Source organism: Elephantulus edwardii, unplaced genomic scaffold, assembly GCF_000299155.1.
Source record: "Elephantulus edwardii isolate Elephantulus edwardi_28Jun2011 unplaced genomic scaffold, EleEdw1.0 scaffold00431, whole genome shotgun sequence".
NCBI classification, from domain to species: Eukaryota; Metazoa; Chordata; class Mammalia; order Macroscelidea; family Macroscelididae; genus Elephantulus; species Elephantulus edwardii.
Window position 1 is genome coordinate 451,296 of NW_006400181.1, and position 21,658 is coordinate 472,953.

Consider the following 21,658-nt stretch of genomic DNA (forward strand, 5'->3'; position numbering starts at 1 on the left):
AAATTTTAAAAATAAAAGTAAAAATTAAAAAAAAATAATACTATGACACCTTTGGAAACAGGAGTGGCACTTTGAGAAATGCTGGTAGTTGTAGAGAGGCTTCAGGCCTCTTGTTCATAGGGTCACTATGAGTCATGCTCAACTCAAAGGCAGTCAAAAACAACAATATATATCTTTTTTACACAAAGGACTGTTAAGACAATTGGTAAGGAGCTGGTATGGCAGTTCCATAATACCACTGCAGCGGCTCCTTCAGTCTTGGTTTTCCATTAAATTTAAAACACATTCTCTTGGTCCAACATGGCTCTTTTAATTCATGTTACACTTTCACATTCACAGATTTACCATTTACTCTAGAACGTTAATATTTTTACTGCTCAGAACTTTAGTCATGTGACACTCAGTTACATGGGATGCTGAGAAAAGTAATCCTTTAGTTAGGCAGTATTTTGTGTAAAAAATCAAAACAAAGTCAAACAAAACAAAAAAAATATATATATACCGTGCAGTTAATTCTGAAGCAAAGCTACTCAACAGGACAGAGTGGAACTTCTCCACAGATTTCCAGGGCTATGATCTTTATAGAAGTAATTGGTCATATCTTTCTTCTTCTATTGTTATGTGCCATCGAATTGACTGTGACTCATAGCAACTTTAAGCACAATAGCTACAAACTCTGCCCTATCCTGAGCAAATCTCCCTGTCCCCTCCACACCTACCCCCATGATCCCAGTTACTGTCTCTAATCCATCTAATCTACGGTCTTCCTCTCCTCTCCTGTCCCATCCAAGCATGATGTCCTTCTCCAAGGATTTCCCCCCCCTCCTGAAAACATGCCCAAAGTGTGTGAGATGGAGCCTCAAAATCCTTGCCTCCAGAGAACACCTTATTTTCACCCTCTCCAGGACAGATATGCTTGTTCTTTGCCAGTCCATGATATGTTCAATGATCTTCTCTAGAACCACAACTCAAGGGCATTAATTCTTCTTCTATCACCCTTAGTCCTTGCGCAGCTTTCTGCTGCATAGCAAGTAGTTGCAAAGACCATGGCCTGGATCAGGTACACCTTAGCCTCTAGACTGACATCGTTGTTCTTCAGCACTCTGGAATGATCCTTGATTTTCTTAATACAATTAATCTTTTGTTATCTCAACTGCTGGTGTCAAGAGTTTTGTTTGTGGAACTGTGTAAGCTGAAATTTTTAACAATATCAAACTCTTGTCCATCTATCATGGTGGTTCCAATAGGCCCAGTGGTAAGAATTTTTGTTTTCTTGATGTTGAACTTCAATCCATATTGAAGATTACCTCCTTTACCTTCTGCATCAAATGCTTCAGGTCCTCCTCAGTTTCAGCAAGCCAGGTTCTGTCACCTGCATAATGCAGGTTGTTGATGAGTCTTCCTCCAATCTTGATGCCACATTCCTCCTCATAGACACCCTCTCCTCTGAAGTTCAAATTTCTAAACATTTAACAGCACCACCAGGTATCTTTAGAAATGAAGGAAGAAAGAGCAAAGATAGAAAACAACAACAGGAACAAAAATGTTCTCAGAGCCTGTGAATAAGAGGCTGGAGTGTAAAAGATAATAGACAGTAATGCAATTAGGTAGAACTCAGTAGTATCTTGAGAGGACGTTTCTGCTTAAAAATGTCTCTGAATGCTGCATGTGCAAGAGATTGGAGTTAATAGAAATGGTGACTGTATCTGTAGAAGGAAAAATTTATCTGGCACGCAGAGTTTGTTGTCTCCTCCAGAGTTTCTTCATGGCATTCTTCACCTCTGCGTTCCTCAGGGTGTAAATCACAGGATTTAACATGGGAGCAATGATGGTAAAGGACACAGCCATTGCCTTGTCTATGGGGTAGGTGGCCACGGGTCTCACGTACAAGAAAATGCATGGAACAAAGAACAACACAACCACCATTAAGTGGGAGCTGCAGGTGGAGAGTGCTTTGCGCCGCCCTTCAGAGCTGCAAGACTTCAGGGAGCAGAGGATGACTGTGTAGGAAACGAGGAGAATAAGGAAGATGGTCACGCACATTACTCCACTGTTGAGGATGACCAAGAGCCCTAGCACCTGAGTATCCATGCAGGCTAATTTTAACAGTGGAAATAAATCACACATAAAATGATCAATGACGTTGGGACCACAGAAGGGTAGTTGGTACATAAAGAGAAGCTGTATTGTTGCATGCATGGACCCTCCAACCCAGGCTCCTCCCAGCAGCAGACAGCACACTCGTGGACTCATGATGGTCATGTAGTGGAGGGGCTTACAGATGGCCACGTAGCGGTCATAGGCCATCACAATGAGAAGAATAATCCCCACTCCGCCAAAGAAATGTTCTGCAAAGAGCTGAGTCATGCAGCCTTCCAGAGAGATGGTAGTTCTCTCAGAGAGGGAATCCGCAATCATCTTGGGAGCAATGACAGAAGAGTAGGTGGCGTCCATGAGGGATAAGGAAGTAAGGAAAAAGTACATAGGGGACCTCAGACTCTGACTTGTAGTCAGGGTTACCACAATGAGTAGGTTCCCAAACACAGTGGCCACATACATGAGGAGAAAGACAGCAGAGAATATTTTCCGCAGTTCTGGGTTCTTCGTAAGACCCAAAAGAATGAATTCAGTCACATTGTTCTGATTCTCCATTTACTGTAAGTGGATGGAAACACATAACTATGAGGTGAAAAATCTGCAAGAGCAATTTTTTTTAGTTATTGTGAGAATATTGATAATGTAACATTTGTAGATTCAAAGATTTTCCATAACTAAAATTCAGTGAGACCAATTATATTCACCATTTTATGGAGCCAGCAACAGTATTTTCTGCCAAACTTGCGGTTATCACAAAAGCAACTCAGTTCTTCATAAAGTGATTACCTCCTTCTGTCTCCCTCCTGTCCATGCAACCACTATCAAGGACTGATGTCTAAAATTGTTTATTCTAGATATTTTCATGTACATCAAAGGATGTATCATATGCAAATGTAATATTATTTAAATTTATTATGTGTGAGAATGCCAGGCCCTTTCATGCCTCACAGTCTTGTGACCTAGCCTGTTTGTGTAACCGTTGCTAACAAACAAGCTGCTCACAGCTATAGCCCTGAAGCAGGTTGAGCCTATAGATTATCCCAACAGCAACTCCTCACCGGCACATTGCTTTTTGTCCTTGTGCTTCCTCCTTGAGATATTTCAGAGACCCTCTTACATCTCTCTCTCTCTCTCTCTCTCTCACACACACACACACACACACTCTTAGAGATGTGAAAGAGGTCCCATTCCACAGGAACATTCTCCACCATTATGATATAGGAGTCAATAGACAAATGGCCATGGCAATGACCATGAGCTCTGACAACCTACTGGTAAGAAACTGCACTGCAATCTGAAAGGCATGCGATTTGAAGCCACCAGTTGTTCCACGGGGAAGGTGGGTGAGTTCTTCCTGTTTGATTTACAGCCTCTGAAAACTCACCAGAGGATCAGCAATGAGTCGGTTCTGACTTGATGGTACACAACAATGACAATCCTGAACCCAAGTCACAATCATTAACTAAGTGTCTAGTGGTTAGTGATACCAACTTTCCTAACCTTCTAATAATGCAACAAAATTAAAGAATGCATAGTAATGAAAGTCCATACATATTGAATTCTTATTATCTGAGGGCACTATATATACTAGGAGCTTCATAATTGTTATCTTTCAGTTCCCACTAAAAAAATACACATGAAAAGGGAACTATTAAATTTTTGAAACTCCAACTTGATTTCTTGATGTAGTGAATGAGGTTTGAGAACTTGTGAAATTTACTTAAAGTGTTTAGCAACAGGACTGAGCTCACAGCACAAGCTACCCACCAGTATGCTCTTCAAGCTTCCAAGAATTCTACATCTTTAATATCATTGTGAAGATCACAGTACTGTTTTGAATCTCAAATAAAGTAAAAACATGATGAGTCTTTGAGAAAACTACTCAAAGAAGAAGCCTCACTCTTCTCTAGTATTCTCTCTATTATGTTGCTGTTGTTGTTATGTGCCATCAAGACCCTGCTCTATCCTGTGCCAATCTTATTGTCCCTGATAAACCCTATTGCCATTACCCCAGTCACTGAATCAATCCATCTCATCGAGGGTCTTCCTCTCTTACACTGTCCCTTCACCCTCCCAAGCATGATGTCGTTCTCCAAGGACTGGTCTCTCCATGTAACATGAACAAATTATGTCAGATGAAGCTTCAGAATCCTTGTCTTCAAGGAGCTACCTGGCTTCACCCTTTCCAGGATGAACTTGTTTCTTCTCCTAGCAGTCTATGGTATATTCAATACTCTTCTCCAGCACCACAGCTCAAAGGCATTAATTCTCCTTCTATCATCCCTAGTCCTTGTCCAGTTCTCTGATACATAGCAAGTGATTGCAAAGATCATAGATATATTGTTTATAAATGGTCATCAATAATAAAGTAGTAATAATAATCTAACAGATACAATAATAATATTCCTAAACACTTGCGCTACCTGTACTTTACTGATACTTTATTTATCAGGTTTTAATGAGGTACACTTAATGACTGAAGAAAAAAAATTATTGAAAGATGTAGAGATAGTGATAAAATCTGAATTCAAGAAACTTGCTCAATATCTAATATACATTTTCTATATCTATATTCCTAAGAGAAATAAATAATCTCTCCCATAAAATTCTAGGTGACAGGAAGTTGTAAATAAGGGGTTTGGTGTGTGTCCTTAGGTCAACATTTTTAATGAACAGTCAGTGGCTCTGCATTTTTGAGAGTGTCTGTACCCTAAAAATACATGCCATTACAAAGGGCTTTAAAAGTAATTTTTTAGATGACTTTCTACTTTAACATGACTTGGAATATTTATGAGGAAGTTCTACTGTGTCCTACAGGATTGAGTCAGAATCTGCTTGATAGCAAAGACCATTTATATAAAATTATATATTTAATATAATTATAATTATATACAGAAAATATGTGGAAACAGGAGAGGCATCCACTTCCTACACAACATGCCTCTGGAAATTCCATGAACTTTGATAAATGTCAATAGTTGTAGAGGGGCTTCACGCCTTTTGTTCATAGGGTTGCTATGAGTCATGCTCAAATCAAAGGCAATCAACAACAACAACAACAGTGTATAAAACATATGGTGAGTTCTAAGTTTCATATATGCAACTCTGTTGACCTCATAGTAAGAAGCTGTACCACAATTCTAAAGGCACATGATATGAATCAACTAGAATGGTCAATCTCCTCTCATATGATTTACTACCTCTTAGAACTTGTCTGAGGATCAACCATGGGCTGCTTCTGACCCAACAGTATACAATAATAACAATATTATGCCTTTGAGTTGTGGTGCTGGAAAAAAATATTGAATATCCCATGGACTGCTAGGATAACAAAAAGGTTTATCCTGGAGAGAGTGAACACAGGCTGCTCCTTGGAGGCAAGGAATTTGAAGCTCTGTCTAACACACTTTGGGCATGTTGTAAGGCGGGATCAGTCCTCAGAGAGCGACATCATGCTTTGAAGGGTGGAGGGACAGTGTAAGAAGGGAAGACCATGGCTGAAATGAATTGTCCCAGTATCTGGGGGTAGGTGTGTCAGAGTCAATGAAGTTGACTCAAGATAGAGCAGATCTCAGAGTTATTGCACATAGGCTTGCTACGAGTCACAAGCAACTTGACAGCACATAACAACAGCAACAGTTGTATATTTTAAGTATATTTAAATATATGAGAAAATAGAACTAAAAAAAGGAAAACTGTCCTCATATATCAAATATTCTCATTCCTCTCTTTTCTACAATCACATCACTGAAGCATAGAGACATGCTGTTTATTTGATAGCCATCATATCTGGATATAGACCAAATGCTAGACACTTAAGCTTTGACAATATGTCAAAGAAATGGAACTAAATCAAGCTAAATATGATTGATAGTTCAAAGCTCTCCACCTTGTGATCATGATTTGTATAAACAGATGAAACAAACAAATTCATAACACATTTTAAGGAAAACTTTATGTCTAGAATATTTGAAAATTTAAATAATGTTAAAATGATAATTTAAACTAGTAGAAACATGTTTAATACTTAAATACATCTTTAGACCACTTCCAAAGCTGTCTGGTGTCATCTAGATGACCTCTAAGAATCCAGGCAGCTAATCAACGGTGATTCTAGGTAGAAGGTTGAAGATAACTTCATGTGAAATTTCTAACATCTCATTACAATAATCAGAGTTCTAACTCCAACCGATTTTACTTACGTGAAGTTTTGTTAAAAGACAGGCTACAAACTATAACACGTGAGAGTTTAAACTTGCTTGTTCTACTGTAGAGGTAAGAAAATCAAGACAGATACAGTTAACAAATTATCCTACCACTTACCAAGGATTTATTCTGATAAGACTCACCAGTAATAAGTAGAACATCTATGACTTTTCAAGAGAAATTTAAAATATATGCTGTAAGTGCCCAAGAACTTAAATAGAAAACAACCTTTGTGGTTAACAGGGTAATTTATAGTTCCTCTAAAAATGAGAAGTTCCAAAAGGCAGATGAAAAAACTATTTACAAAATCTTTTAAGGGGCTGTGCTTGTCATATGGCTATATTCTAATCTCAATTTGAAAGCAGTTTGTAATCTACACTTTAGAAGAAAGATCATTAATACGATATCCTCCTTTGAGTAATGGACCTGAACTAAAAGAGGACAGACTTCAAAAACTGGTAGTGGATGGAATTGCATCATTGCAATTGTATCCCTTTGAGGTCAAGTCTCTCCTGACTGAGTAGCTAATCTCCAGACAGTAAATTTCTATCCACCTTTAAGTGGTAGTTTGTTTCCAAAGGCTGAGTCACTGAATCCAGAGCAAGCTGACGTTCCCCAAAACAAAACCAGACAACAGTGTTAACCATCCCGTCATTTACCCCAGAACTAAGTTCTGTTCTTCAAAAACAGAAGAGCACACAATGATCTTCATGCCTGTGAAATGTATAAAAATAAAAAAGGAAGAAGTGTGACTTATTCCTGGACATCTAACAAGTACTAGTGTGGGAATTTTCTATCACTAAGCCTGTTTAACATTTTATTCTGTAAGACTATTATTTAAAATTGTACCACTTCTGACCGTGTACATTCTAAAGTCAAGAAAGACAAATGCTTGGCATTTTGGGCTACTAATGTTTATTAATTTTTATCTCTTCAAATATCCCATCTCTAAATACACTACTTAATCAGTAATTATATAATCACTTAGCATTAATATATTTCCTTGTTACTTATAATGCTTCAATGACATAAAATATAGAAGAATAATTAACAAATACAGCAATATTGTAATCACATGATATGAAAGAAGTCCAAATGTGATTTATATCATCTACTTTTTTTAGGAAAAATACTCCATTTATAATTACTTTATTTTTAAGAATTATAAATACTCAAATGAAAATAAATACTCAAATGATCTGCATATAGATTGAAAAGATATAGAGATAGGATGCATCCTTGATGCACACCTTTCCTCATTCTGAACAACTCAGTGTTTCCCTGCTGTGTTCTGACTACTGTTTCATGGTCTAATTATAGGTTTTGCACTAACATAATTAAATGATCTAGGATTCCCAATTTTCTCAAGGTTAGCTACAGTTTGTTGTGATCCACACAGTCAAATGTCTTTCCATACTTAATGAAACACAGACATTCCTCTGGTACTCTCTGCTTTTGACCAAGATACATCTAGGGACAATGATGTCCCTAGTGCCATGCCGTCTCTTAAACCCTGCTTGCACATCTAACAGTTGTCTGCTTCAGTCATTTTTGGATAAGCTTTTGCTTGCTTGCAGTATGAGCGATATTATTTGACTCTGTCGGGTCACTTGGTTTTGGAATGGGAATGGCTAGGTATTTGTCCTCCAGATTTCTTGGCATAACCTGGTGAGCATTTCCAGTGCAGCATCTGTTTCCTGAAATATATCAATTGGTATTCCATCAATTCCTGGGGTCTTGTTTTTTTGCCAATTCCTTCAGAGCAGCTTGAACTTCCTCCTTCATCACCATTGCCTCTTGATCATAGTTGTTTAATGAAAATCTGTGCTAGTCAATTCTTTTTGGTATAGTTACTCTATTTCTTCCATCTTCTTTTAATGCTTCCTTGGTCATTCAACATACCACCCTCAGCATTCTTAAGTATTACAACTTGAGTCTTACACTAGTTCTTCAGTTTCTTCAGTTTAAGAATTTCCAAGCAAGTTTGTCCCTTTTGATTTTCTGACTCTAGCTCTTTGTATATTTCATTGTAATACTTTGCTTTATCTTCTTGAGCTGCCCTTTGAAGGGTTCTTTTCAGCTCCTTAATTTCTTTATTTCTTCCCTTTGCTTTGGCTTCTCAGCGCTCTAGTGTAATATTCAGAGTCTCTTCTGACATCCATCTTGATCTTTTCTTCCTCCTCTCTCTCTGCATTCTTTATGGATGATATTCTTGATATCCTCATTTAAAGTAACATAATATATAAAAAACTCAGCCTGGTTAAAAACTGTGCAACAAATTTGACATTATCCTTCTTCATAAGGGCAAAATAAAACATTATACTTTAAAACATACTTTTTATATATAGACATAGGAAGCCCTGGTTGCCTTGTGGTAAGAAGCTGTGCTGCAATCCCAAATGCATATGGTTTAAATCTACCACCTATGGGAAAAGGATGGGTAACCTCCTTCCGTGCAATTTATTGCTCTGAAAATATGCTGCAGGTTCAACTATGCGTTAATTACTACGAGGGATGACAGAAGGAGAATTGATGCTTTTGAGGTGTGGTGCTGGAGAGGAGTATTGAATATACTATGGACTGTTAAGAGAACAAACAGGTTCGTCCTAGAGAGGGTGAAACCAAGATGCTCCTTGAAGTCAAGGATTCTGAAACTTTGTCTAACATACTGTGGACATGTTCCTAGGAGGGACCATTCCTTGGAGGGTGTAGTGACAGCGCAGGAGAGGAATACCCCTGATGAGATGGATTGATTCTGTGACTGGGATAATGGGGATAAGTGTGTTGGAGACAGTGAGATTGGCACAGGATTGAGTAGGGCTTAGGGCTGTTGTACATAGGGTCGCTAGAAGTCACAGACAACTTGACAGCACACAACAACAGCAGCAACAATGGGATATAATAATGACAACACATGCAATATATAAACACACCACATGAAACTGTATTTTATTTGAAAAAAGTATTGTCAAGATAGATAAAATGTATATTTATTTTATGAATTTAAAACTCTTACATGCATGACTTGACCTGAATTACAAAAGCTCCTTTAGCTTCATTTTGCTTCTCTACAGAGTAGGCATATATGCCTGACATTTCCAATTTACACAGTTAAACTTCCCTAACATAAATTTAATAGGAATATTGTATATCCAGAACAATAGCTTTGAGACTTTGTCATATGGTTCTGTGTTGAGATTAAACAATAAAACAATCATAGGATCTCATCACCTCGAATGACTTGGCAAGGAAAAGAGTCCTTTATATTAATGAAAATCTGTGAGTCATGAAGATGTTCAATAAAAGAAGACCAAATTAAGGGCAAACTAAAAATACCAGCCTTATATTTTGTACTGAAAAACAGTTAAAAGAGGATATCAGTTGTTTCATCTGTTAACATCTCTCTTCTTTGGGGAGTAGATCACTGATAAACAGTAGCAAGAAAACAGAACATCAGCAGTGTTTTTCTTTCATTCCCAACTGTCTACCCTGAATTCCATATATCCATCTAAAGACGTCTTTCCTCTTTTTTGATTGCTGTAGGTTTTACCTATAACAACAACAACAGCAACAATATCTGGTGGAAAAACTCCTTTTTCCTAAGTAATAAATATGTAAAGAATTTAGTAAAATAGTGGGGAGACTGGAGCAAAGCAGATCTGAGAATCATCAAACCAAAAGAATTTCCAGGTCTTTTGTAGATGCATATTCTGACTATATGCACAGGGAGCATTTACACCTCAGTACAGGATAGGAAAAGCTATCAAACAACTTAATTACAATTAAGCACTCAGGAATTGTTTGTTTTGTTAATGTTTAATGATCAATGATCTGCAAAAGTTGAAAACAGCTGTTCACAGTGTGTCAGTATGACTCTTTGTATTAGTTTACATCATAATTTGCTGGCATAATTATCTAATTAAGTGCCCTTGTCTTCAACAAGCTCTTCATGGCACTTTTCACCTCTGTATTTCTCACTGTGTAAATGATAGGATTTAACATAGGGGTAAGAATTGCAAAAAGCACAGTCACCAACTTGTCGACCGGGTAGGTGACCACAGGACGCATGTAGGTGAATATGCAGGGCAAAAAGAAGAGTACAACTACCGTAAAATGGGACCCGCAGGTGGAGAGAGCCTTGCGTTGCCCTGCAGAGCCGTGCGATTTCAGGGAGCAGAGGATGACGATATAGGAGACGAGAAGCATGGAGAAAATGAGCAAGCACATGGCCCCACTGTTGGCAGCCACCACTAGTCCAAGCAAGTATGTGTCCCTGCAGGCCAGCTTCAGCAGGGGGAAGAGGTCACACATGAAGTGGTCGATGGTATTGGGGCCACAGAAGGGCAAGTTGACCATGAAAAGAATCTGCACTGTGGCATGAAGGATCCCGCCCATCCAGGCCACCACCACCAGGAGGCGGCATAACCCCTGTCTCATGATGGTGGTGTAGTGCAGGGGTTTGCAGATGGCCACGTAGCGGTCATAGGCCATGACAATGAGGAGGATGATCTCTGAACCGCCCAGAAAGTGTTCCACAAAGAGCTGAGCCAAGCAACTGCCCAAGGAGATGGTTCTCCTCTGAAAGATGAGGTCAATGATCATTTTGGGGGTGGTGACGCAGGTGTAAGAGGCATCTATGAACGACAGGTAAGTGAGAAAAAAGTACATAGGAGCTGAAAGCGTGGGACTGAGGGAGATAGTGACGACAATGAACAAATTGGCCAACAGGGTAAATAGAAAAATGAACAAAAAGACAATGAAGAGAATTTTTTGCAAATATGGGTCCTGTGTGAGTCCCAGGAGAATAAATTCAGTCACGTTGTTGGGAGGCATGAGACCATCTGTTAAGGGAATATTGCCTTTCTGAGACCTGAATTCCCTGGAAAAAAAGAAAAACAAAAAAAAAACAAGTGTTGTGAAAAGGTTACATTTTAATTCCTTAGTGCAGAAATAGCGTTATCACACCATATATGCTATTAATGCCTGTTTCCATGTTGCATCTACTCATTTGTTTTGCAGAGTGTTCCTAATGTCTAGAATTTACTAGTTGTTATTGTTAAGTGCCATCAAGTTGCTCGTGACTTGTGGTGACCCTATGTACGACAGCCTGAATCCTGCTCTATCTTGAGCCAAACCCACTGTCTCTGACACACATACCAGCATCACCCCATTCACTGAGTCAATCCATCTCATCAAGGATCTTCCTCTCCTGCCCTGTCCCTCCACCCTCCCAAGTATGATGTCTCTCTCCAAGGACTGATCCCTCCTTTCAACATGCCCGAAGTATGTCAGACAAAGCTTCAGATTCCTTGCTTCCAAGGAACAGGCTAGTTTTACCCTTTCCAGGACAAACGTGTTTGTTTTCCTAGCTGTCCATGGTATGTACAATACTCTTCTCCAGCAGCACAGGTGATAAATATCATCACTAGGTGATAAATAAATACCTGAAGGAAGCTCTGGTGGCCTAGTGGGTGGGAAGTTACGCTTCTAATCCAAAGACAGTTTTAACCCACCAGCTTCTCCACGCAAATAAAATGGGCAATCCTTTCTTGTGTGGTTTATAACTTCTAAAACCCTATGGTGGTGGTGGTGATGATTGCCTTTGAGTTGAGCATGACTCATAGTGACCCTATGAACAAAAGGGCTGAAGCCTTTCCATAACTATCAACATTAATCAAAATCCATAGTTTTCAGAGGCATGTTGTTTAGGAAGTAGATCTAATTCAACAGTAATGAGATGAATTGAGCTGATGGTATGATAGGTGCCAGGAATGACAATGTATAACAACAGATAAATTTCTGAGAGGATCACGAGTTAGGATAGCAGTCTTGTCAGACATTGCATATGGTCCTTCTCCAGCCAAGGCCCAGCACCAAGTGAAGCATATATGAGTGTTTATCCTGGAACCATCAATTTTAAGAAGAAATTGAACAAAAGCAGCAAATAAGTGTTAAACAGTGATATAAAGATGCTTCCCAGTCATTCAAGCAGAGCACAGTCAATTGGTGACAAAAGAAGGCAACTATAAAGAATCACCAATAAGATAGGGACATAGTATAGACAACCCAGAGTGAAGCAAGGTGAGCAAATCACAAACTAGATAGAAAGAAGGAAAGGGTATGAATGGCCACAGATGACTACTATATAGCAGTGGTTATGTGTAAGTGAGTCCACTAAGACTCATAGCAACTCTATGAACAATGGCACTGAACCTTGCCCTCTCCTGAGCCGATATCACGCTCTCTGATTAAGCTGACACCATTGCCACAGTTACTGTGTCAATGCATCTCATTGAGGCTCTTCATCTTCTGTACTGACCCTCTTCCTTCCCAAGCATGATGTCCTTCTCCAAGGACTGGTCCCTCCTGGCAACATGTTCAAAGCTTGTGAGACAGAGCTACCAAATCCTTGCCTCCAAGGAGTAAACTGGTTCACCTTTTCCAAGGACAGACCTATTTGCTGTCTTGGCAGTCTGTGGTATGTTCAATACTCTTCTCCAGTATCACAGCTCAAAAGCTTAGATTCTTCTTCTCCCATCTTTATTCATTGTCCCATGCTCAGATGCATAGCAAGCAATTGTGAAGACTGAGGCCTGGATCAGGCGCAACTTAGTCTCTAGATTGACATCGTTGCTCTTTAGTACTCTGGAGAGATCCTTGACAGCAGATTTTCCCAGTACAACTCATCTTTTGGTTTCCTGCCTGCTGGTACCAAGAATACTGATTGTGGATCCAAGCGAGATGAAATCATGACAACCTCAATCCTTTCTTCATCTAACCCTAACCTGCTACAGCTGTGCATTCCAGTACTGTCAAAGCAATGACTAGAAACTTACAGTCTCTGGAGCCACATAGATATAGAAAAGTAAAACAAAACAATCCAGGGGATACAAACCATTGAACAGTCAGCAAATAAATACAATAATACCACATTGTCTCAGAAAAGAGACTATTTCAAATATTACCAAAAAATAGACTAGCATAGTCAAACAAGTGATCAAAATACAGAGCCATAAGGCTTGTATTGCTTTGGAATTACCACTTAAAAAATTGAAAATAATCATATTTAGGACCATTCATTGAAAGCATATGGAGAACACAAGAGCATAGACAAAACTAATGAAAATAGAGACAAATCTTCAAAATAATCCAGGAAAACAATATAAGGACAAAATTACAAAATAAATGAACAAGTAGAAACAACACAAAACACTAAGTAACTAGGAATTCATATATTAAACACTAAAATATCAGAAACAATGTGTTGGAAGAAACAATGACAGAATTGATTCAATGGAAGACAGCATCAATAAAATTAAAGATTAGTTCTTAATACTATTTGCTAGATGAATAAACAGGAAGAAAAGATAATGAAAGCTGAAGAATTATGTGGGATATCATAAATAGAAATAACTTACATCTGACCTGAAATCTGCAAAAAGAAGAGGAAAAAAACCCCAAAACAAAAAACAAAAACAAAGAACATCTCCACCATCATTGAAGACAGGAATAAACACATTAAAGAAACTCAATAGACTCTAAAGAGTCTATTTTTTGGTTTCCCCCCCCCAAAATATATTCAAGATATATCATAATCAAACTGTCCAAAATAAAAGACAGACTCTTGAGAGCAGCTTGGGAAAATTAAGTTATATATCCAACAAAATTACTCATTAAATATAATGCCAAAGTGAGATCATTTACAAGAAGACAAAAGTAAGACAATTTTTAAAAACCAAATCAACCTAATCAGACTGCTAAAAAGAGTACTTTGGCAAGAAAATAATGTTTGACAACAATCTGAGGCTACAACACAGAACAACATCATCCCAAAACAATGTCAGGTAAAGAATTTTTTTAAAGCACATCTTTCACAGAAAATAAGGAACCAGAGCCATGAATCTGGAATAAAAACAAACAAACAAACATAGACAAAAAAAAAAGAATAAATTATATAATTGCAGAACTTCCAAATGGTGAGGAAGTCAAGATGAACTTAAGATAATTCTGTCTCCTAAAAAGTATATTCAAGGAGAGAGAGGGAGCAAATCTCAATAATCAGATAATTTGGGTGAAGGGAAAACAACGTACAATAAGAATTTGATTAAGCATTATAATTCATTAATTACATTAATAAATTAGAGGGAATATTATGAGACAAAAATGTCTATGAAGGATTAAGTGAAAGTGTAATATTATTTATACTTTATAAACTTTCACTCATATCATAACTAAATATGCATATTCAAGCTGCAAAAAATATGGAACCATCTATAATAAGCCTAAAAATAATAATAAATTATAAGACAACCTAAAAAATTTAATACATCTTTTAGCCAAAATTAAAAGTATGAAAACTTAGTAAGTAAGGAAGCTCTGGTGGCTACTGGTAAGAAGTTGCACTCAAGCCCAGAGGCACACAGTTCAAGTCCACCAGTTGTTCCACAGATGGCAGGGCAAACTCCTCCCATGTTATTTACTGCCTTGGAAAACCCATTGGAGGGTCAGCTATGAGTTTGTTTCAACTCAGTGGCACAACAATAACACTTAGTAAGAGTAAAATCCTGAGAAACACTAAGTAATGAAGAAAGTATACAGAGACTAGATAGAATCCTTACATACAGCTGATGGTATTTTAAAATGGTAAAACCACTATAGAAAACATGATGGTGGTTTCTTGTAAATTGGAAATAAGAGTTAGTATGTGATCCAGCAATCTCACTACCAGATGTGTAACCTATAGAGATAAGAGCTGTTACATGAAGAGATACATGCATCTATGTTCATTGTACCATCATTCACAACGGCCAGAGAGGAACTAATGCCCATCAATGGATACACAAGCCGACTGTAGTACAAACAAAGGAATACTATGCTGCCTAAAAGAATTTTAAAAAAGAATTAAAAACTCAGCAAAACAACCTGAGAAACATTCTCTTAACTTGGATGAACCTGTAGGATATTAAAGTGAGTGAAAAAAGTTAATTACAAAACAACAAATATTTTATGAAACTCGATTACAAAATATCAAGAAAAGCTTTACATAAGAAATATCTTTTCAATCTATCAGGGGTAAAAGGACACTAACTTCTTGTTATTTTGTGCCATCGAGTCAGAACTCACTCATAGCTAACCCTACAGCAGAGGTTCAGAGCCTGTTCATCATCATGGAAGGAGCTTGCTCATCTTTCTTCTGTAGGAAAGCAAGTGGATTCGAACTTCTTGCCTTTGAGATGGCAACACAAATCTTTATTCACTAGGCTGCAAGAGCTCAATATATTATTAACTTAGATAATGGAGAAAGCAGTATCCAAAATGAGGAAGGCAATATAGTATGACCAAGGCATTAAAAGGCATTAAGAAAACAAAGATAATTAATGTGTGTGTGTGTGTGTATGTATATATAATCTTGACGTAATAGTAACAAGAAACATGAATAGACATATAAGGAGACATGCAAAGTTCAACAATTGTGACAAGGTGAATTGGAGTACTATATATATATATATGTGTGTGTGTGTGTGTGTGTGTATATATGTGCGTGTATACACACACACACATATACATATATACATTTATTTGACAAGAAATATTTATATAAAGGTATCATTTGTATGTGTGCAAATATATCCAAAGATATGGTAGAGGACAGGAGGAGCAAAGTTCTGAATAATTCTTATGCATAACCAACACCTTGAGAGAATGAGTCCCTAGACTAGGCTTGAGGATCTAAGACCACATTCTTTGGTACATCTAGATCATTTTTTATTGTTCACAATGGCATCCTACTTTAGTAAGTAGTGGTGAGGTTTTTAAAAGCTTATGCTAGGGGAGCTCTGGTGGCCTAGTGGCAAGAAGCTGCAACTACAATCCCAGAGGCGCACGGTTCAAATCCACCAGATGCTCTGCTGGGGAAGGAGGGACAATCTCCTCCTGTACCAGTCAGATCTGATTTGACGGTACACACACACACACGCACACACACACACACGCACACACACATAAATAACAAAATTTAAAAAAAAAAAGCTTATGCTGTTGTTGTGTGCTGGCTAGTCAGAACTAACCTATAGCTGGCCCTCTAGTGACTTTTCAGAGGTAGCAAATCACATAGGAGTAGATTGCTTATCTTTTTCCTGCAGAGGATCTGTTGGATTCGAACCACCAGCCTTTGGGTTTGCAGCACAGTTTCTTACAACTAGGCTACCTGAGCTCCCTAAAAACTTATGAGTGGACATCTAATCTATTGCTCTTGGTCTTTTCATCTGGATCTAAGTGAAAAGAAGAAAATGAAAGACTCAAGAAAGTATCCAGTCCAGAGGATGAATCCAGTTAAGAAGACTAATGTACCACAAAAATCACAGTCTTTCCTATAACTTGACTATCACTATAAACAACACCAATCTGGACCACATAAAGTTTGGCCATAGAATAAGAAAAATTTTAAATGATCAGATTTTTAAGTCTGGTCTGCTAGAGACTAATAGAAACTCCAAGACTGATTTTCAAACCTCGAACTGAATTCTCTCTGGTAATTAACTTTCAACTAAATAATAACATCAGAGAGGAACATATTCTTCAGTTTAGTAAACCATATGAGATCAAAATGTCAGCATTTGCCAAAAACACAGAGTTTAGAAGGCAGGTTTGGATAGGCAAAGAGAACCAAGGAAGACAGAGAAAGCCAAGGAGGAGATGGGAAATAGTGCTGGTATCTTAAGGGAATTTCAAGCAATGTCAAGAAACAAAATGCATAGAAGTTACTGAATGAAACACCAGTTTACTCTGAAAACTTCCACCAAAATAAAAAATGAAAGAAAGAAATGCTTAGTGAATTGACAGACTCCCTACATATTCACTTATACATCTTATACAACTTATACATTCACTATACATGCATCTCTAGTCCACCAACCCAAGATCTCAAGCACTCTGGATTTTGTATGCTACTTATCATTATTCTCTACTTGGGAGAAACAATCATTACTTTCTATTTTACAAGAAGCATAAATAAACTTGTAAAAGAAGGCTATATTCCATTTTACAAACTTTTAGCATATCTTTGAAGGTAAGGATGAAAATATTAATTGGTCCTAAAAAGGAGTGGATCATCTTATGTGTTGGTTCTGACTTGATACTACATAACAACAAGTAGAAGAAGAAAGTATGTAACCTAGTTATTTGACTATAAAGATAATTATAGTATGGCATAATTAATGTTTATTTTATAAAATTAAGGTTCATATATTATTCAAGTTAGCCCCATTCAGTAATTTTATAGCTTTAATAAGATAAAAAAAACAAAAACAAAAAACCCTCATTGCTACTGAGTCAGAACCAAACAATTAGCAGTTTGAATCTCGGTGAAGAAGATTGTCCATCTTTCTTCTGTGGACCAATCAGTGAGTTCAAACCAGCTTCTTTCCCACTAGACTACTGTTGCTTTTGTGTGTGCCGTCAAGTTGAAGCTGACTCATAGCTGACCCTCCTGCAAGTTTTCAGACCCAACAAATTACACAAGAGATTACCCATCCATCTTCCACATAGCAGCTGGTGGATTCAAACGGCATCTCTTTGGAATTGCAGCATAACTTCTTTCTATTAGGTTACCAGTGGGAACTCCCTAAATTAGACATTAAAAAAAATGCAACTAATCAACCATCTTGGATAGAGTTTTACCCTATGAAGGTCTGTCCAGCAAAGGGACTCTTTCTTTTCAAAGTAGTAAATGGAAACATCTAGCTTAAGAAACAGAATGAAGCATATTGTTGGTAAAATTAGTAAGTGTGGCTAGGAGGTAAGGAGTTGCAATGCCAACTTAAAGGGAGGCTATTTTAATTCACCAGCTGCTCCAAATAATGATGAGTTGTCTCCTCCTGTGTGATTTACAGCCTCTGAAAATCTGCTGGACGATCAGCTGTTAGGCATTCCCAATTTGAAGGCAATGAGTGAGTTCCCTACGTGCATGCATACTTATATATATTTGCATACAGACATATAAAATGCATTTAGAATATGATCACTCATTAAATAAATGTATTTTAGACTCTTACTATGTACATTAATGTATAAATTTTATAGCAAAAATTCATTAAAAACTTGTTATGCTTCAGTGCTCTCCATCTTACTTTATGAGCAAAGAGCAATGACTCACTCATTCATGAGAGAAATGATCTTCCTAAGTCTTTGTGCTCCTGCTTTATAAGGTCTTGTGCTTTCTTCTTGTATCTTAGTGATGTATTATTTATAGATGTTTTGCACTACTTATAGAGTGGAAAAAATCATCCCAACATATGGGCATAAAATTCCCAAAGAAAGTAATGAATAAAATATTTCTTGCCAAAATAATTCCTTTAAAAAATAATCTGATACTTTCTCTTCTTAAAAAGAAGTTTGTGTCATTTTTTAGGCACCTTTGAGATGACTGTGACTCACAGAGACCCCCTAGAACAATAGTTTCACACTTTGCTCTGTCCTGTGCACCCTGACAATCTCCACCCTAATCAAGGTCTTTGTCGTAGTTATTCTGTATTTTTTCCCCCTTCTCCTGAGTCAAGAAGAAAACCTGGTATCTTTGTGAAAATGTAACTGCTTCTGTGCAATCTGCTTACTTTAAGGCAGAATCTCTCTGAAAAAAGCATGGTGTACAGAAAACAAGACCTTACTTATAAAAGTGATTTAGATATAACTATGAAGAATAAGGATTACTTTGTCCTTTGTTTATGGGATATTTTTTCCTATAAATAAAGTTTAAATAATTTGAGTTTTAAAAAGACAAGTACCATCTGGTGGCCTTGTGGTAAGGAGTGGTGCTGCCAAAGCGAAGGCATCTTGTTGGAACTCACCAGCTGCTCTGCAGGAGAAAGACGGACATTCTCCTGTCGTGTGATTTACAGCCTCAGGAAAACCCACTGGAGAGTCGGCTCTGAGTCAGAACGACTACCAATACGCTAAGCACAATGAGTACAAATAAAATGAAAGTTTAGTAACTTTGTGGACTAACTTCCTTCATGAATATCAGAAAAATGATGAAGTAAAACTTAGTGCATCTCTTAGAACGATGTGTGGCTTTTAAAAGAGATATTTTTAAAATCCCATACCATCATTGGCAAATTCTCAGTTTGTTAGATTCGGTGGAACAATTTGGATTTAAATGTAGTATATTATTTTATTGTAAATCTATTTAATTAGAAAAAAAGAAAAATATTAGCATTTGTGGGATTTTAGTTAATTCTACATTTCTTGACTTAGCATGCTAAAGGAGAGTTGTGAAATTGCAAAGAAGGGAGTTGGAGAGGACTTATATATTTTTTTAATGAATATTTAAACCTCGGACTTTTATACTGCTATGCTTTCCTTAAAGAAAAAAAGTCTCACCTATGAACTTATTTGACACAGTTCCATGCTCAGGGCCCCAGGCCGCTGTTAAATCACCCAGACAAAAAGTAGTAAAGTTGTAGGATTTCAAATGCCAACAAGTCGAAGACAGTAAGTCTCATTTTAATTTATAAATGGCACCTTTGGATAATGTCTTTCTCTTGAGCCTTAAAAGTGTTACTACATACATCCTATTTGTTGGCAACTTCTATAAAGTTCTTATCTGTGGCTAATGAGACCTCAAGGGTATTTCACCATCATTAGTAGAACTTACCAACCAGCCAATTATTTCCAGTTACCTAACTGAACACCAAAGATAAACTTTTAAAATAATGTCTCTTTCATTTTTAACACCTTCCATTAAGTCTACACAAAGAAAAATCACCATGGTGGGGGGGGAAGGGAGATGACCAATTAACTAAGACATTGTGAATCTGAGTAACCTGGCACAGATTGGTCCGGCACAGATTACTATCTGACTTTAATACTGAATTTTTTTTTCTTCTCTTCAAGCCACCATCTATGCAGGTCTTCATTTTTAAATATTAGGACTTAAATACAGGAAATACATACATTTTTCCTAATGAGTCAATTGTTCAGTACTCTATCGTAGTTGTTGATTTTCACTCTGATTCAGATTAATAATATAAAATTAATTTGATTTTACATTATTTATATGTTGTTGTTGTTTTGTACCATTGAGTCAGAACTGACCCATTGCTGTCCCTCCAGGTTTTCTGAGGCAGTTAATCACACAGGAGGAGATTGCCCATCCTTCTCCCATGGAGCAGCTGGTGGATTCGAACTGCGTGCCTTCAGGATTGCAGCACAGCTTCTTGCAATTAGCCACCTATAGAGAATTAATTTATGCACAGCGACATTTTATGCGGTCTTTTTAATCTAGTCTGACACTATTGTGATAGAGTAGTAACAACACAGACATCAGTATGTACATTTTATAACAAGGAAAGTTAAGACAGGGAATCAGGAAGTTGACTGCAAAGTTAAAAGAAGAAAACAACCCCCCTGAATCCTAGGTCAGAATCCTAATTCCTAGATAATTGTTTTACTTCAAATGTATCACACTGGCCTTGTCAACTGTGTTTTAGGGAGCTCTGGTGACCTGTTGTTTGGTGTCATTGTGTGTGACTCATTTATAAACAGCAGGTCTGAACCCTGTCCTATCCTGTGCCATCCTCACCATTGCTGATACCCTTGAGCCCATTGTTACAGTCACCATGTCAATCTTTCTCATCAGGGGTCTTCCTCTCTTTGCTGACCCTCCACTTTTCCAAGTATGTTATCCCTTCACAAGGCATAGCATGGCCTCTCCTAGCAACACGTCTAAAGGATGAGAGATAAAATTTTGCCATTCTTGCCTCTAAGGAGCATCTAGGCTACACCTTTTCCAAGACATACCTGCTCATTCTTTTGATTGTTCAGATTTTCAATACTTTTCTCCACCATCACGATTCAAAAGCATAAATTCTTCTTCTGTCAACCTTATTCATTGTTCGGCTCTCAGCTGCATAGCAAGCAATGGAAAAGGCCATGGACTGAATCAGGCACAACTTAGTCTTCAAATTGACATCATTACTTTTCAGTATTTTTGAGAATAATTTATTTGGAGTATTTTATTGACTATGCAAAGACATTTGACTGTGTGCATCACAACAAACTATGGCTAACATCGAGAAGAATAGGATTCTCAGAACACTTAATTGTGCTCATAGGAAATCTATACCTAGACCAAGAAGCTATTGTTCAAACAGAACAAGAACCACAGCATAATGAAAATCAGGAAAGGTGTGTGTAAAAGTTGCTGTATCCTTTCTCCATACTTATCCAAGCTGTTGTTGTTGTTGTTGTTGTTGTTATGTGCCGTCGAGTTGCCTGCGACTCATAGCGACCCTATGTACAACAGCCCTAAACTCCGCTCTGTCCTGTGCCAATCGCACTGTCTCTGACACTCCCATCC

The 21,658-nt window shown here is 37.6% G+C and overlaps 2 protein-coding genes across 2 annotated transcripts; both read right to left on the reverse strand.

Moving 5' to 3' along the window:
- Positions 1 to 1,722: 1,722 nt before the first annotated feature.
- Positions 1,723 to 2,652, reverse strand: LOC102870272 (olfactory receptor 4C6-like). The gene has a single exon (XM_006902602.1). The coding sequence runs from the start codon at positions 2,650 to 2,652 to the stop codon at positions 1,723 to 1,725; it is 930 nt and encodes a 309-aa protein (XP_006902664.1).
- Positions 2,653 to 10,218: 7,566 nt separating this feature from the next.
- LOC102870681 (olfactory receptor 140-like) lies at positions 10,219 to 21,147 on the reverse strand. The gene is made up of 3 exons (XM_006902603.1): positions 21,100 to 21,147; positions 13,722 to 13,735; positions 10,219 to 11,182 (listed from the first exon to the last, which is right to left on the reverse strand). Exons 1-3 carry the CDS (start codon positions 21,145 to 21,147, stop codon positions 10,219 to 10,221), a joined length of 1,026 nt encoding a protein of 341 aa, XP_006902665.1.
- Between the last annotated feature and the right edge of the window lie 511 nt (positions 21,148 to 21,658).